This window comes from Carassius gibelio, chromosome B4 (genome assembly GCF_023724105.1).
Source record: "Carassius gibelio isolate Cgi1373 ecotype wild population from Czech Republic chromosome B4, carGib1.2-hapl.c, whole genome shotgun sequence".
NCBI lineage: Eukaryota > Metazoa > Chordata > Actinopteri > Cypriniformes > Cyprinidae > Carassius > Carassius gibelio.
Window position 1 is genome coordinate 23,626,663 of NC_068399.1, and position 18,898 is coordinate 23,645,560.

The 18,898-nt window shown below is 36.0% G+C and overlaps 1 protein-coding gene across 7 annotated transcripts; it reads left to right on the plus strand.

Annotated features, from left to right (window-relative positions):
• Positions 1–2,912: 2,912 nt before the first annotated feature.
• Positions 2,913–17,183, plus strand: LOC127956893 (transcription factor EC). Of its 7 annotated transcripts, none has more exons than XM_052555167.1 (8): positions 2,913–3,138; positions 7,132–7,377; positions 7,697–7,798; positions 10,143–10,260; positions 12,270–12,326; positions 13,058–13,133; positions 13,909–14,056; positions 16,241–17,183. In XM_052555167.1, the coding sequence occupies exons 1-8, from the start codon at positions 3,082–3,084 to the stop codon at positions 16,688–16,690; spliced, it is 1,254 nt and encodes a 417-aa protein (XP_052411127.1). In that variant the 5' UTR covers positions 2,913–3,081; the 3' UTR covers positions 16,691–17,183. The 7 variants fall into 7 exon arrangements, with proteins under 7 accessions (XP_052411127.1, XP_052411132.1, XP_052411126.1 ...); XM_052555172.1 differs by lacking the exon at positions 2,913–3,138 and adding an exon at positions 4,345–4,450; XM_052555166.1 differs by lacking the exon at positions 2,913–3,138 and adding an exon at positions 5,162–6,310.
• Positions 17,184–18,898: the final 1,715 nt, after the last annotated feature.

Below are 18,898 nucleotides of genomic sequence, written 5' to 3' on the forward strand. Positions count from 1 at the left end.
AGAAGGCCTTTCAAAAGCACAGCTTACCCATAACCCCTTGCTCTGAGAGTGCTGGGTCCTTTTTGTGAGTCTGGCATGTGGAGGCAAGTCATGTGATTCGGTTTGGTCATTTTGGGTTTTTAAGGGGATCAGTGCAAAGTGGGGGGCCGAGTTAGAAGATCATGGGATACGGTTTGACCAGTCCAAAAAAAGTGGCTCGGCCCCCAACTATTGAGGATCAATTTCCTAATGAAAGCAGTTTATTGATCAGGTTTACTACGGCCACTTTTCAGTGTGTTATATGAAGCGGATAGCTTGTAATCAAATAGCAACAAATGTGTTTTAGAGTCGCCGTTTGTATTGGGTCTGCAATTTAATCTGCCCACGCACAGGGGCGCTGGGTCTGAATGGGACAGGGTACAGTGAATTCCTCTCAGGTGTGCCTGTGAACAGTTTGCCTTGTCGTCCCTGAAGAAGTAGAGGCTAATTGATTTACACCAAAAATCGCATTAGATGTAATCGCATCTTTACTGGGGGAACCAAATTTCTATTCATCCCTTTCGTAAATGCACAAATCTTTTAGCAGCCTATGAGGCTGTTTGTGTAACACTGCCAACAAGTAATAGTTTTTATGTTTTTCTGCCATATGCTACCGGTCTCATGTATGGTGGGTCTTGTAAAGGTGCTTACAACAGAGTTTTATATTCAAAAACGTGCCTGTAGACCACCCACTGAATATTCGGACATGCAAGTCTTGCTGAAAATTTTTAATAAAAATATAAAATATAAGTCACTTATGCACACCAAGCCTGAAAATCTTAATTTTCAGAGCGGTTACAGTTTTGAGGTCACTGTATCCTCAATGAAAGAGAATCCAGGTGAATTTCATGTACGTATACATTTTGGTCATCTTTCACATACTACACAGTATTTCTTTTTGTTGATAAACTGGATTGCAGCACCGAGCTCAGGGAGGACAGTTTGGCACTCCTACCATACAGTTAAAATGAGTGTAATATTTAATTTATATATGAATCATTAAAGTCTTCTGGTTATTATGCATTCCTTTTCTACTTGGATAAAACAGCTCTCAGATGTGTGAGCTGGACTTTGAAGTCTCGTCTCAGAAGCGGCCCAACTCTTACAGGAAGTAGCTCATGTTTTATACATACTGTATGTGGGACTAACAAAGGTGAGATTTTGGACCGGGCCCAGAGAAAAACATGGAAAAATGGCCAACCAGGAATTTCAGTAAGGAGTAAATATACAAACACATACAGAAACACACACACACACACACACACACACACACAAACACACACAGAGACACAGGTTCAAAGGCACTCTGGTCCATTACTAGAAACTTTCCCCAGCATTTCCTTTAACACAGGAAACAGAGCAACAAAAGGATGCTGATACACACGTCCTGTCTACTTTAGGGATCTGCAATGATTTCTACACTTTCTAAAGCATCTTCTTGCTTTCAAGAAGCGTTCATATGCTACAAACCAACTACAGCATTTGAGACGCTAGTTTTATACTGTGCTTGATTTTTCGGATTAGTTTATATTATCGTAGCACAAAAGCACAAATACATTTTTTTTTTACATTTCTTATAATTGCAGCTATTTATAGCTACAGTTAGCTATTTATCTGTAGCTTTATATTTTGCAATGTGACTTGATATCTCCCATCTGCTACTTGATTTCTAATAATTGCAACTTTACTATATTTCCAAATTGAGACTTTAATCTCACAATATTTCTCCAGAACTCCCAATTTAGATTTCCTTTCACAAATTGGCAAATTTTACGACTTTAAATCTCGTATCTCCATATCTCACAATTGCTAATAATTTTCTTCAAATCGCCACTTTTTATCTCACAATATGATACGGTATCATAATGACTCACAACTGCAAATGTATATTACAATTGCAAATTCATTTCTTGTAATTATGACTTTGTTGTTTAATTGTAATCTCACAATATGATTGCATATTTCACAACTGCAAATTTATATCACACAAGTACTAATTAATGCTTAAAATTTCAACTTAATTTCTCATAACTGACCCTAAGCAAAGAGCTTGATTGAAAAGCCATCTGACCAATCATAATGACAAATCTGTCCAACAAACAAATCAGACAGGAGAGTAGATTAACTTTGGTGGACTTAAATTTGCAAAATTCGGCGCGTGATAAGTTTCCTCTTTGCTGCGCAATTTTTCATTGCTAAAGAAAATGATGTTTACTGTGAGAGTGGTATTGTTTGTCGGACATAGCAACAGTCACTAATGTGGGCGGGGTTTTGTGAAGGATAAGTTTCCAATTTAAATATATCAATGTGACTTTATCTGTCATAAATGTGACAATTTGATTAAATCTTATTTTATTTATTTATTTTCACTTTGAGTCGGAAATTGTCTTACAAATTCCTCATCTGCCTCGCTTCGAAAACACTGACACTGCTGAAAATGATACAACAAATGAATGGTGCAATATAAAAAAAAATTGCCCTGGAAGACAAAATTGAATGAAAAGCAGTCAAAACAATGTGCTTCAGCCAAGCTTTGCTCAGTAATTTTAACCCAAGAGGCTTCAGCAAGCAGGACTATGCACTTCTTTGGCCTTGAGTGTACTTGGTGGTGTAGTGAACACGAGTGCACATGCAAGCAAGTGTGTCCACACTTGTGTTTCGTTTGATTAATTTTTATGTACATCGTGTGTGCTAAAGAGATAACCTCTCAGGGGAATGTGCTGAGCAAGGCTGTAAAGATAGTTAGACAGGAAGCACCAAGAACAAAACGCTCAGAGCCTCTAGCACCTGAAATTCTGCCTCCGTCAGGCCTTTGGCTGACCACTAGAGCAGGAACGATCCCGTACAGAGGAAGCTGATGTGTAATGCCTTCCTCTCCAGACCAGTGTTTCTGCACACACAGCTCAGGAAAGCCACACACACATGCGCTTAGTTATCCTTCTGCTTTCCCAGCCGGGTTGCATTCACACTGGACTGAGTGAATCCAGCTCCTCTTGAGTTGTGGTTTAAGGGCAAGACTGCAGGCCGTTGCTTTCATGATACCTGAAGGCCTTCTTTAGGACCATGAGCCACTCCTGTGTGGTTAAAGTCATCTCCATCACTGAGATTCAACTGCTGCCGGTACGTAGCTGCAAAAGAGAGAGAAATTAGGATGAGAGTTTAAGTTCAAATACTGTTAATGTGTCTTGAGTGTAATGTTAATGAAAAATCAAGCTTGGAAATGGTTTTGAAACCTGCTTATTGTGGTTTATTGAAAAACTTTGGGAGCTCAGGTTGAACTTTAGTTACTCAATCTGTGAAATAGTTTTTTTGGAGAGACTACTTCCTGTTGCTCGACTTGTAGAGTACAGTATGGCACTCAAGGTCATGGGTTCGATTCCCAGTGAATACACACTTATTTTGTTTAATGCATAAATGTAATTGTCTATTATATACAGTATATATTTAGGCTGGTTCCTTGTTAAATATGAATAAATATCTGTAACATTTTGTAGAAGGTTATTTTTTAAATTACACGTTTTAAAAATCTATAAAATGACTACAAAATGTGAACTGGCAAAAAGTATTTATTTACTCTCAAAAATAAAAATGAAAACAAAAGGTCTTTCAAATAATATAATAAAAATGATGCTAGAGCTATATATTTAAAATTATTATTGAGAAAAATGTAATATTAGAAAATTTTGTAAACACATTGCATGTATTATTTTAATATTAAATAAAACATTTCATATATATATATATATATATATATATATATATATATATATATATATATATATATATACAAGAAAGCTATAATTAAAATTAATGATACTTTGATGGTTTGCATTTTTGAGTCTGATTAAATTGTCCAAATATGTTTATTGCTGTTGTAACATACATCAACATAGCAAGAACACAGCATAAAATGATAAATTCACAAACTTAAACCTGTTTTTTAAGGTAAAGGAACAATATTTGATGTGAATGTGATTCTGCTCTTTGTGTGTGTGTGTGTATTTTACTTTCTCTTCCCCTCAGAAACTTTTGTGGTCTAACAGCATCGATGCTAAGGAGTAATATTCAGTATAGCACAACTGATTTCTTCAGAGACAAAAGTTAAAAAAAGAACAGCATGAAGAACTCCCATCTGTCAGAGTTAAAAACATATCCTAAAAGTTTATATTGCAATGTTTTAACTTCTCTTTCCAGCTTACTATAGAACCTGACCTTTTGGCCAGGAAAAGGTTTTGTCCATAATTTGTACAGCCGGTAAAAATCATTCCCCTCCCCAGTGTTTCAAAACAGATTTTTCTGAAGTGAAACCAGAACTTGACTAATCCTGAAACAAAATTAAGCAACATCAACACAAGCACAATACATTATACCTCGCCATTCAAGACTCACTAACAGGTTTTCTAAGCAAGATACACTTACAGTCTAAATTAAGGTAATGGATTATTTTTTTTAAATATATATATTCATTTAAAATTGATTTGTGTGTCCATCTGCAAAAGGTGAAGAAACTGTTTGTTAGTTTTATGTATTTCCATACAGTCATTGCTCGTCTCTGTCACTGCATCGTTGCTTTTTGTGCCTTTGAATAATATAATATAAAATACAATTATTACTTTAATATGTTGCTATTATGTGCCATTCTTCTCTAAAGGGGCAATCTATCTATCTATCTATCTATCTATCTATCTATCTATCTATCTATCTATCTATCTATCTATCTATCTATCTATCTATCTATCTATCTATACACATTTAAAAGTTATTTGAATGAATACATTTTACTAACATTATTAAAAACATTATTATATATAAACATTATTAAAAGTGGAAAACAACAGGTTTATAAACTAGCAAATCTCATCTAAACTAGGGGATGCTGGAAAGCCTACAGTGAAAAATGTATTAATGATGTGTTAATGTAAAATTAGCTCATAATCTGCAGGCTGAATGTTTAGTAAATGAACCTTCTAGAGTGTCTAAGTATGGCGTCTAATGCATCTTTACACATAGCGCTCTCATTGTCTACACTGCATTTGTGATCAAAATCACTTCAATCACATTACAGGCTGTAATTAGTTAATAGTCGTATATCCTGCGTTCACAACAGACAGGGGAGATGCGAGTCAAGGATGTGGCCCTCTGACACAACCAGGATAACCCTTCCCTTCCACACTGCAGAGATGAGCCCTCAGACACACAATGGCTTCTTTCACCTTTGCCTGGGATAAGAGAGAAGTTACACTCTTAGGTCTTTTTTGTAGCCAAATCCAGTGTGCGTAATGAAAAGAGCTTTGCAATGGCTGATAAACAGAGACAGACCTCCGCTGAACTGTTGAATGCACAGTCAGAAGGGCATAGAAGATCCGATTTGGTCTTTGGGTTCATCCTTCAAGGGCTTAAATAACCATTTCGGTGCATATGGGATAGTATTTCCCATTTAAGATTTCCACTGAAGGGCGATACAGTCTGCCATCTAATAAATGTTTCTAAATCAATGATTGTGAGAAATAAACGCCTCTTTTGTTAGAGCAAACAGCCATTTTGATCAAATTAAACATAACTTTAGTTCACACAATTGAGTGTTTTTTGGTCAGCGGTCAGTAAGAGTTCATTTTTGGATTTTTCAGAAAATCCTCAGAGCGCCATAACAGTAACTCAACAGTTGTGCTTTTGTTAGCATGGACAACATAATAAGCACTACTAGAGGTCGCCTCCATCACCCAGAATGAATAATTTCCTCCTATATTTAGCTTTACGATATCTTATCGACTCAAATTAGAGGAGCGACCGGGTTCACGACAGTTAGTTTTTGAGACCAGATACAAGACAATGTTGTCTAGTGAGACTGATCCAGAGACGGGCCCCTGGGTCATTTGGTAACCGCACAGAACAAGCAGTATTTGTCTCGGACCCCCTGAAGCAGAAGTGGCAGAAGAGGGAAGTCTGGGATTGGCCGCTTCACGCAAACAGAACTGGGCGGTCCCAGCGAATGAGGGATATAGGCGAAAGATCTCGGCCCTGTGGTGATCAAACCTGTCAGATCAGTGATCTCTCTGTTTGAGGTGATTACTACGACCTGCAGTAAAAAGGAAAGGCCTGGCCTTAGTGCTAATTAGGTCACTGAGATCCTCCTGCTTGCTTATAAAGACCGGACAGGGACAAGAGAGGACAGTCACTCGGCTTCCTCTCCACAGCTTGGGATCCTACTTTAGTGGACGTACTGGGATTGAGAATGCCACATTTAACTGACTGTAGTTTCTACAAGATGAGAGACGGAGCTCGAGTTTCCAATGTAAGGACTTGCTATGTTCTGCTTTGACTTGCGCAAGACGACAGCCGTTTTGGCGCTTGGTTAAAGGGTAGTTCACATGCTGTCATTATTTACTCATTCTCATGTCATTCCAAACCTGTAGGATTTCTGTTCTTGTGCAGGACACAAAAGACGACATTTTGAGGATTTTCTGTTTATTTAATGGAACTCAATGGGGTCCAAAAACAATATTGGCACCCATTGACTTTCATTGAATAGACAAAAAAAGAATATCTTCTATTGTGTTCCACAGTCATACAGGATAACATGTGGGTGAGTAAATGATGATTTTTCGGTCAACTGTCCTGCATATTGCGTATCTTTTAGGCTGATGTTGGAATTTACTGGGATAAATCTCCCAAAACTAAAATTATTCACCTTTAAGTTGTTCTGAACCTTTATGAGTTTCATTCAACTGTTGAACATGAACTGAAGGAAGATATTATTTTTAAGAATGTTTTTAACCAAACAGCTGACGGTACCCATTGACTTCCATAGTATGGGGGAAAAATACTATGGAAGTCAATGGCTACTCTCAACTGTTTGGTTACCAACATTCTTTTTTGAATTTGGATTTTTGGGTGATCTATCCATTTAAGTCACGGGTTAAGAATGTTTTAAGCAGGTAATGTACTTAAAATGAGAGGCAGGGTTTGTTATATGAACAAATAGGCTGAATAAACTGCCTTTTTCTCGCTGGTTTTGGTTGCACAGATGTTGGGGAAAAAAAGTGATATGAAAGACACTTGCACATAAAGACATCATTTATAAACCTAAAAATGCAATTTTTTCTCTTACTGAAGGTTCAAAATCACCTGGAGAACTCCAAGTACCACCTCCACCAGACTCAGGCCCAGCAGGTCAAGCAGTACCTAACTTTGGGCAGCAAGCTTGCTAGCCAGTCCCACCCGGTCGCCCATCCTCACCCGGGCCAGACCCTGGGAACGGTACCCATCATGCGCAACGGACACATGCCGCCCGTGAGTGACAGCAGCTTGCCAGAAAGCCCTGTCACCCTGCTCACGCTGGCCAACCATCACGACAGCGAGGTGAGTACTTCTACCTGTGTCACAGTCTGTGTGTTTTTACTCATCAATAACTTCAAACATTCAGCTCTGATCACGTTGACAATAAAAGGATGGGTCAGCGGCTCTGATAAGAGGTGCTTCTTCATCACAGAGATGATGAATCATCTGTTATTGGATTAAGGGCTCAGTTTTATTCACACTTTTACTCGGCTTTGACACAGTGACTGATGATAGTGAAAATGAGACAAAAAAATTCAAACAAACATCTCAAATTAATTGACAAACTCATCCATTGTTGATGGAGGAGAAAGAGTGCGCTATAATCAATGTTTTCTTTTAGTTTCCAATGGATGAAGTTATTGATGATCTTATTAGCCTTGAAAGCGGGTTCAAAGATGGGGGTTTGGATTGTATGGAGCCAGGCATCATAATGCAAAGTAATGTAAGTATAAGTCAAGTTCATCTCTTCACTGTGTTGAAAAGTTACATTGTGTGTTTTCAATGATGTGTATAGGGGTATAAAAAGTATGGAGGAAATTATAGTTAATTTCTGTTAATCAATGTCAAAATGTTACTGAACTGAAGTCTGTATGTATGTATATATATATATATATATATATATATACACACACACACACACACACACACACAAATCTCACAAAACACAAGGTAGATTATGAAGTTGTACAATATTCTAGAATAAGATCTAAAATAATATTAATTCTAGAATATTAATATAAAAACGTACAAATTTTACAGTACTACAAGTCAAAATATACTATTTAAAGTCTACCACTCAAATAAAACCACTCTCTCTATATATAGTTTTGTCAAGTATTCAATTCTATCATTCTAAAATATACATTTAATAGAATATTAAGTTCTATATCATTACAAATGAATATTTTATCACTAAAATCATTTTAGTCTCGGTCACCACTGAAATATGTACTTTGTATGAAATCATAAGTATATATATTTTTTTATATTTGTAGAATAATGTCAATATCAATAAATACATTCTAGGTTATATCATTATGTAATGTTATATTATTTATGAAACATTTATAAAGTGTTAGAAAAAGTATAACTATAAAAACTATAATAAAACTATAAAAATAGATTTTTAATGCATCATATAAACCTCCAGTAAAGTGTTAACATGAAATGAAAATGCCAAAATCAAGTATAAGTACATAAATATACACATATATAGATAAATAAAACATGTCTGAATCCAAAATGTAAGCTACATTCATGTATAAGGATTTAAACACATTAATAACACAAACACGTGCAGGTCTTTGGTATGCTTGTGAAAAGGGGTTTGTCTTTGCGTGAGGTCACACCGAGTCCAGCTGAGAGTCAAAGGGGAACAGACTTAAATCTCAGGCTTTAAACAGTGGAACAATACAGATTAGTCTGGTAATGATCGGTCGACATGCAGAGAGGTATGTCTCAGACGAGCCCCACTATGTTAATGAGTGATCACTCCTCCAAAGCCTCCTCCAAGTATGTGTGAGACCAGCATGACTCTGTTATGGTCATACTGACGTCTGTGGAGGGACAAAGCGTCTCTTGAGTCATGATTACAGCAACACCTGAACTCACTAGAGAGGTATGTGATACTGTTGAGCAAAATAAAGAGCATGACGGGAACGGATAAGGCAGATAGAGAGCGAGCGAGCGAGCGAGAGTTTTGTATCTGAGTAAGCAGTCAAGCATCGGATTGAGCTAATATCTTCTCTCCCAGTGGACTTGTTCAGAAATGATAGCATGCTTAAACGGATCAATTCGTTCTAATTAGTCATACAGCACGACGCATCAAGCCGCTTCCCCGTGTCAACATATCTGCTAACATGATGGGAATGGATTGAAGCGATTACGATGCAAACAGTCAAGGGGCCATGGCAATCTTTCATGTTGATAAGCGAGCTTTTTCCCCCCACTGAGATAATGGAGAGAGGAAACACTATAGCGCCTGCTGCCTCTGTCTTCCTGTAACGCTCTGACCTCCTCTTTAATCCTGCACACTTCGCTTTTTCATCCATAACGCTGACAGGAATTGGTTTTCCACAGCTCTAGCTTTTGTGGGATTGGAAGTCAGGAAAGAAGAAAAAAAAAAAAGAAACTCAATTCAGGCTTATTACAGTTAATAATAATTAATAATAGTAACAATAATGTATAGTATTATAGTTAATAGTTAATAACAGCAGTAATAATAATATAAAAAATTATAAACTTTAACTTAATATATAAGCATTATATATTAAAATTGTTTTTTAATTAAATACATTTATATAGATTAAAATAAAAATAAAAAACTACAAAACCACAACAAAATTACTATAGCTTTTACTAAAAATCAAAATTAAAAAATAAAAATAAAAACTAATTCAAAATAGTAATACAAACTATAATAATATTTCAGTTCTACTATAATAACACTTATTTGTTTAGCAAAAAAATAAATAAAATAAAATGAATTAGCTCCACAAAGTCCTTATTTGTCTCTTAAAATGCTGCATCTTTTTGCAGATTTTCAACAGGATTTAAACACCCATCATTCATAAACCTTGTGTTAAGTTTTACATTCTATTATACTTTCATTTGGGAAAAATAAGCACTCCCAGCTGTAATCAACACACTTTATTCCTCAAAATTAGCGTATAATAAGTCTAAGCCTGTTGAACAGAGCAAATAGACGTACATGCAGAAGAACGACACAAGGTTAAGATTTAATGGCTGTGTGTACATCTGACTCACTTTCTGTCTTTCCTCTGAAGGTGTCCCTGAATAACAGCATGCTGGAGATGTACGGCGGTGACCAAGGTATGACCGCCCCTCACGGTGGACTGACACCCTCATTGCCCACAAAGCTCTCAGTTAAAATGGAGGTCACAGGTACGGAGCACAGAAGGGCACAGACGCTGTCCGAGCAGGACCTGTGCTGTTAGCAAAGGCATTTCAGAAAGAAACATTTACAAGAGCAGTTTACATTAAAGAGAAATCAATTAAGGTTATCTACACCACAAAGATGTCACTACAGTTTTGAGACCATTCATCTTGTGATAGCATTGACAAGGTCTTAAGATTAAATTTTCTTACCATATTTAACTTATTTTTTTATTACATTTTATCTATATTATATATGTACTTATAAAAAGGCAGACCTCACACTCAATTTAAAATGAAATTGTTGGAAAAAAAAATCAATCATAATATATGCAGAATATCAATATTATCAATAATGATATCAAAGTCTATTTTATATAATTATGTATTTCATAACATTTTTAAACGTATTATTGTATTGCATTATTTTATAGCTGTATCATAAAAAATTTAAATAGCATTTTAGTCCTTATTTTACCAGATTTAACATTTACATTTATGCATTTGGGATACTTTGCTATTTTTCTGTTTTATTTCAATTTATTATTTCAAATTATTGAATGTTATAATATAATACAATGATAAATGTTTTCGTAATACATATAAAAATATATTGCAATAATACTATAACTAAATATGTTTCTTGGTTACATTTTAAACATAGTATTTACATAGTACAGTATATAAACATAGTAAACATAGCATAGTATATTTGATGATATATAATTCAAGTCAATATGAAAATATGATTCAAAAAATAAGCTTAATCCACTGCATAAAAAGTATGCCAAATGGATTCACGTAAATGTAATTTACAGAAATAAAAAGTCTTTTAAAGGTTTATGAAGGCAAGACTATTAAAAACAAGACAACACAATATAGTCTTTCATTCTGGAAATTCAGGAGCATACTGTAAATAGATCTAGCAAAGCAAACCCAGACGGGTTTATTCCATGTGTGTTATTCCAAAAGCCAAACACAAGCCTGTATGTTTCATGTTATTGTCCAGCTGTCTTATTTTAAGAGTCAGCGTGCTCTGTGTTTAGCTCACTATTGTGTTGCTCTCATTCTTCATTATCACTGCTTCAATGAGCGGAATATGGGAGCATGTATTCTTAGCATGATAGACATGGCACAATGCCTCCTTTGTGGGCGCCTTTTTTTCTTATGAATGTCATGCATCAAGTAAAGCTAATTGATTCAGGAAATAGAAAGGATGCCTGGAGAACTCTTCACTCTGGCAGGAAAATAAGTGCATTACTGTCTTTTTAACAGAAGCGTGCTGCACGACGCTCTTGTTTGGTTTCGCGCGGCTCAAATGACCTTATTGAATCAGCAGAAATGAATTAAGAAATCCAATCACTGCTCCCAATTGTATAATTTGGAAGAATGCGAATATGAATGCAGAAGCATTTGGCCTTCCTCCTCTCACCCGCTCCGGGATGTCAGCAGATTGGTTAATTGTAAGGTCAGGAAGGATTAAAAGAAGATACACAGCTTTTCTGGTGTTGACGAGTCTGGGGTGAATGAAAACAGGGTTGCACTTTATTTTACAGTACGTGTACTAACATGTACTTATATTGTACTTACAGTGTATTTATCTAAGAAAGTTCTGGTAATACAAGGTAACTACATGGGGTAGGGTTAGGTTTTGGGGTAGGTTCAGGGTTAGTACCTAGTTATTACATAGTTATTGTAATTACTATAGTAAGTACATAGTATGTACATGAGGAACAGGACTGTAAAATAAAGTGCTACCGAAAACAGCTTATTCACACTCAAAAAGAGGGTTTGTATTGATGCATGGCTGCATGTGATGGGTTCAACAGAGGTTAGGGTTGTTTTGTGAGTGTTAGGCAGGGGTCAGGAATCTTATGGAAGTTGCCAAAACTAAGGACATTACTAATCTGACGGCTTTCTTTAAAGACACACTGTGCTTCAGCATGGTGTTCAACTCACCTTTGGAAATAAACTTGACGAGTTTCTGCAATAACCTTCCCACATTTCTTCTCTTACAGAACTTGACACCAGAGTTATGGCCAAAGAAAGACAGAAAAAAGACAACCACAATCTAAGTAAGAAGTATATACGCTTAAAAAACTATTGCCCTGTAAATGCTTCCAAAATCATTTAAATTAAGGCTTGTTCACCCAAAAATAAAAATGATGGTATCATTTACTCACTCTCATGTTGTTCCAAACATGTATGAGTTTCTTCTGTTGAACATAAAATAAGATGAAGAATGTTAGTAGCTGACGGTAGCCATTCACTTCCATAGTATTTTTTTTTTCCATAATATGGAAGTCAATGGCTATAGTCAACTGTTTGATTAACATTTTTCAAAATATCTTCTATTTAGATAAGGACAACAGAATTTGAGTTTTTGGGGGAACTGTCCTGGTTAAGAACAAGGCTGATACTTTTCCCAAATCTCCAAAAAACTGTTTACTTTATTTTATTTTTTGTTGTTGCATGCTTTAATGTGGATCAAATTTAGTACAAAAATCAAGCAAAGCTGCTTTTCAGTCCCTGAAAAATTCTTGGTTGCTTTGTGATACAATAAATATTCCATTAAATTTGTCAAATGGATTCTGACTAGGTCAGAGAAATTATTCTAAGAATAATAATAATAATTTTTTTTTTTAAGACAGTCAAGTCATTCTCAACAAAATATGCGGGTTATATATTTAATTGATTTATTTTTAATAAAACATCATGCTTCAATAAAGTATGCATTATTTATGAATCATTTATATTAAATATTAGGTTTGTGGTGAATGATAAACTTTGTTCTCGCAATTGGCAGTTGAAAGACGACGGCGATACAACATCAACCACAGGATCAAGGAGCTCGGAACGCTGATACCGAAGTCAAACGACCCGTAAGTCAAAACCTTCCTGCTTTCACGCAATAACAGTCGAGCTGAACTCTAAAAGTCTGAGAAAAAAACAATCATGTCTGAGATAGACTCACGAAGACAGGGCACAATGACACTGAAGTAGAGAGAAAATGACAGTACAGTGCTCATTTCTCAAGGAAAGACCTACAGAGCGAACAGACGCCCATCTGAATGATGGAAATGAGGTTCAAGGCAAAGTATAGAGCATTTGAACTAAAGTTTAAGCACAGCTGAACCCAGAGATGAAGTACAGTGCAGATGGCGAGTCCATTGCCCCGGCTTAATTGAACTTTTTATGGAATTTAAATGGAAGGCTAGTGCTGTCACCTTGCCATTAACACAAGATAAAGGAGATTATTAGCTGCGATCAGGCCAACATCTTATTCCAAAGAAAGAGACAATTTCACGACACTTTCCTCCTTTTAAAAAGTAATGGTATCGGGAATGACTGCACTTTACTTCGGCTTCCGAACTCCAATTTTTTTCTACCTCTTCCGACACCTATTTTTGCTCAGGGATTAATTTTACCATACAAGGGGCCATAGAATGGTCTTTCTGCAGACGTACTTAACTATTCCATTAAAATTCCCCATTCAAAGGCAAGGTAATGTCCGAGAATGAATAATTGGCCATGTAAATCACAGTTTCTAAGTCCTGGGAAGAAAGGAGACCCTTGTGAGGCTTTTCTCTGTGTCTGAAAGTTCTGCTGATGCAAAGGCGGTGTTGAGAAAGGTTATCTTTTCCGTTTCTCTGGCAGTGATATGCGCTGGAACAAAGGGACGATCCTCAAGGCCTCGGTGGAATACATTAAGTGGCTGCAGAAAGAGCAGCAGCACGCCCGTGATCTCGAGAGCCGACAGAAGAAACTAGAACAGGCCAACAGAAGACTCCTGCTACGAATCCAGGTAAAGAGACTAAAAGAACAAGAGAACGAGCGAGAATGAGATGTAGACGTGAGAGACGGCAGAAAAAGATGGTTGTAGGAGCGAGCGGCGGGGATGTAACACAAAACAGAGGAACGAAATGCTGAAAAAAGACGAGCTTACATTTCAAAAAAAGTAGAACAACTACACTGAAGCTTTTTAAGATGATGCCATCTTCATAAACTAGCAGATGAAAATTAAATGGAGCATTTATGTGAAACAAGAACATGTAAATTGTGCCGACAGAATTCAATTAACCTTCATTTTATAATAAACACTACTAAAAAAATAAATAAAATTATTGTAATGGTTTCAACTTAAGGCCAAAAGTTCAGATTTTATACATTTATAAAACAGGTAAAATACTTATTTCTTAAGCAGTAAATGTTATTTTCACCAACTAAACTAAAGCGGTCTAAAATGAATAAAAAATGAATTGGTGAGCCTAAAAAAATAGTGATTCTCGACAATGAATGGCTTTCCTCCATTAAAATAAAAGCATTTAGGAGGCCATAGTTATTTACTCCCTAAACTTGCTCTTCAAAATGTTTGTACACAGCCATATAATGTTATGTTTTAATACTCTCGCTGGAAAAAAGCCGTTTTAAAATGACAGTCGCTCAACTGACAAACATAGTGTAGTTAGCAGTGTTAGTACAATAGCAGGACAAACCAGGTCTCAAATATGTTCAACTAGTGGGTTTAACTGGTCACATGATCGCCATCTAAACCAGGTTATACTGAAACAATAACCTGTGTGTGTCCTGGCCTGCTTCTGTTGATGTTTTGTAACGGTCCCATCCTCGAAACATGGCGAGCCGAGGTAATAACCTGATTAATAAATAGCAGCTACAGCTTCGTCAGGAGCGGAATGGGCCTAGAATTAGATTATGAGGGCTAATATCTTTGAAGAGCCGGGCTTCTCGTCTGAATTTATGCATTACATTTCCACAGTATTGACACATTCGCAGACCGGGCGCGAGTCTTCTTCACACATGTGAAGACATCGCAATTAGCCCTCAAAGTAATTACCCCGAGGCTCCCTATCCAAAAGCTAATGCTAATAATGCCTCAATTGAGTGTCTGAAGATACCCATGTTAAGAGGCAATGCAATAGCTCATTTAAACTGTCTCCGCTACACACAGATAATGTGTGGGAGTAATGAAGAGAGGAAAATATGAAGCCATAGTTGTTAGTGTAGACACATGCAAGAGTACTAGGTTAGTAATCAGTGTTCATCTCATCAACAATGTAAGTGACAAAAGTGTTGTTTTCATGATTATTATTTTTTGAGTTCGTCAATGATAGCAAAGACGAGTCAAAGCATGCACATCTTCATTATATTTAAAACAAATGATCTGAATATAGACGAAAATAATACCAGATAATTAAAATTATATTTAAAAATATAAAAATAAATGTATATTAAAATATAAAAATAACACCAAACAGTAATGCCTGATCTAAAATCCAGCATAATAATATAATTTTTTAATAAGGTAAATTAACCCACCAAATTCATTCTATACATATGACACTAATCAGATATTTATAAGTGTATAAAATATATAAAATATTCGGTTTAAAGGTTTATATATATATATATATATATATATATATATATATATATATATATATATATATATATTTTTTTTTTTTTTTTACATTATTGAGATATTTAGAAGATTATTTTGGCCAATTTAATATTTATTCAATTTAATATTTTCACTTGAGCTCAAGGACAAAATGTCAGATATTATAAATGTAGAAAATGAAACCTTTTTTTTTTTTTTTTTCTGTCCACCAACTATGATTAGATGCCATTTTAATCTATAAAACTGACTAAAATCAATAAATAAGGCAATGAAATGTTGAGTTTCTAAGAATGCTTCTACCAAACAATGGTGGCAACTTAAGGCCAAAGGTCTGGGTCATTTAATAATAAAGTTTTAATGGGAAGCCCTGCTGGCTGGACGTTACCTCAGAATATATCATTGTGATGAATGAGTTTTTGAAGTTGAATGCATCCCTTCATGTGTTTATGGGGCAGATGATGGCCTAGAGCAAAATAGAAGAAGGGAAGAGACCAAATTAGAGTGTTCTTTACTATAACTTTTTTGGTCAGTTCATCTTTAACTCAATTGCGTGTGTGTCATCATTGACAGGAGCTGGAAATCCAGGCTCGTGCTCACGGTTTGCCCAGTGTGTCTGCTTCAATGGGAGCTGCTGAACTTTCATCTCATCTCCTAAAGCAACAACAGCAGCTGGTAACACCGGCCACTTCGAGCACCCAGGCGGGCCAGCCACCCGTCTACCCTCAGGAGGACATGAGCAACCCAGAATACACCCTGCGGACATCCTTACCTGCGGCTATGGTTGCGGGGAACGCCGGAGAACAGACCGACGGCTCCAACACCTACTCCGATCCTCTCTCCCACTTCACAGACTTCTTCTGCAGCACCTTGAAGGAAGAGCACCGGCTGGACAAGATCCTGATGGACGACCCTCTCTCGCCTTTCGGGACTGACCCGCTCCTCTCCGCCGGATCGCCCACCGCGTCCAAAGGGAGCAGCTGCCAGAGCAGCTTCAGCTCAGAGGAAGCAGACGAGCTCTGACCGTCCAGATGCTGACCTGTAACACTTTGTAACTGACCTCCCGTTTCAAAGACGACGAGAATCTTACTCCAATGTTGAGTCAGACACTTAAAAAAAGGGAGATTGACTGATTGGTCCACTGACACTGACCTAAAAGTCTATACAGCAATAACTCCGGTTCATCTATGATGACTGGATCACAAAATGTATATTTCTGAAACATAATGACATTGTTGACACGGACTACTTTCGAGAGAGATCTTTTTGTGCCTTATTCAGAGCAGAAGAGATCAGACCAGAAGCAATGCAGTCACTATTATGCTATGCAAGAAACCCTAATGCATCTTTCTATGTTTCATACACACTGTATTTTTCCAGAAACATACTGTTCATGTATTTATGGTTTAATCCCTGTATTCTTAAAAAAAAATGTTTCTTAATCTAACATGTTCCTTTTTATATATAACTCCAGGGGTGTGGGGAAACACAATAAACCCCTTTTTCATAAACTGAATATATTGTCTCATATTTCCTTCATATTTAAAGTTTCAGTCGAGCTCAATCATCAGCTAAAATAACTATTGCACAGAATCTACTACATGCCTTGTGTCATCTGATTATAGTTTATACTTTTTAGCAATATAATTCTAAAAACATCCTCCTCCAGATAATGGTACATACCTGTATGTCTTTTTGACTATATTTATGAAGACGTTACTTCTATATTGTTAGTAATATTTCAAGATGAACTCAGGTTTACTTGATTATCCACACATCGTTTTGAGAAAAATCATGTTAAAATCTTATTAAGTATCATGCATTATAGGTTTTAACCCCACTATAAAAACTACATAGCTTTGATCTTAAAACTAAGCATTTAAATAACATCTTTAAAAGAAATATTATTGAGAGATAAGAGTTGCAACTGATATTTGTATGCATTTTATGAAATTAGTCAGCTATACAGATCTCAGTGATTTACATTATAATCTACAGTATCAGCATTAAATTTTTTGGCCATATAAATATCAGAAACTGCACCAAATTGCATATTTTACTCAGTTTGGGCTCTGAATAATTATTATTATATTCTGGATTCTAAAAACACTGTGGAGAATAAAATTCTTAACTTGTTTACTCATCTTCATGTAGCTTCAAACCTTGACTTTATTTCTACTGAAACACACACACACACACGCACGCACACACGCAAACACACACACACACACAAAGATACATTTTAAAGAATGTTGGCAACTGAACTGTTTTGCTGACCAGAAAACAAACACAAACATTTATTTCTTAACTCCTAATTATGTTAAGAACTTCTTCTTTTTTTTTTAATCCAGCCCAAGATTGTAGACCCCTGTTACAAGCCCTAATTACACGCTAATGGTCTTCTGAACAACTCTGACACAAAACCCATCCACAGCAGAAGTTCACCACAGTCATGATCAAAACCACACGAGACCCTAAATCCCAAACGAGTTGAGTTCTGCTGCATATACAAACACTAACGATCATAAATAGTTAGCAACAACATGGAACACAAGTCTCTTATGAGTCAAGTTGATTTAAAGTTTTATTTTGGACTTGCCCAGAATAGGCAGGCTTCTAGAGGAACATTTCATTAGCAGATATTATTTAACCAAAATCGAAAATGAAATAACACATTAATAATACAACAAACACTAGCATGCTGAAAAAACACGTCAATGCATTTCGGCAGATAGCCCGTGTTCATCAAAGCCAGGCTAAATTAATGTTTGAGAATGTTATTAGCTTATATGTTTCTCTGTAATGAAATCGAAAAAGCTTCGACTTGCATCTCCGCCGCAGAAGGAAAATAAAATTGAACTGCCACATCATTATCAAGCTCTGATACTCCAACTACAAAGTGCTGAGTGATGTTTACGCTTAATTGGCCAGAGCAATTACCCAAAGTAAATATGGATTTTCATTAAATTACAAACATGGACGAGGCCTCATGGAAGCGCAATTTCCTATTTTCTTTTGCTCAGCCACTTCCAAACCATTTTTCCTCCGCAAATATAGTCCTTTGATTTACTTCAATATGGATAAAAGAATTGAAAAAGGAACAAATATGTTCATCGCAAAAAAGCAATCATACTATATGCTAGAACGGTCTGCGAGATTAGAGATCTACAATTTTTGTAGTCAGATGAGAAAGTATACAAAAAAAAAAAAAAAAAAAACTGGTGTAGGATT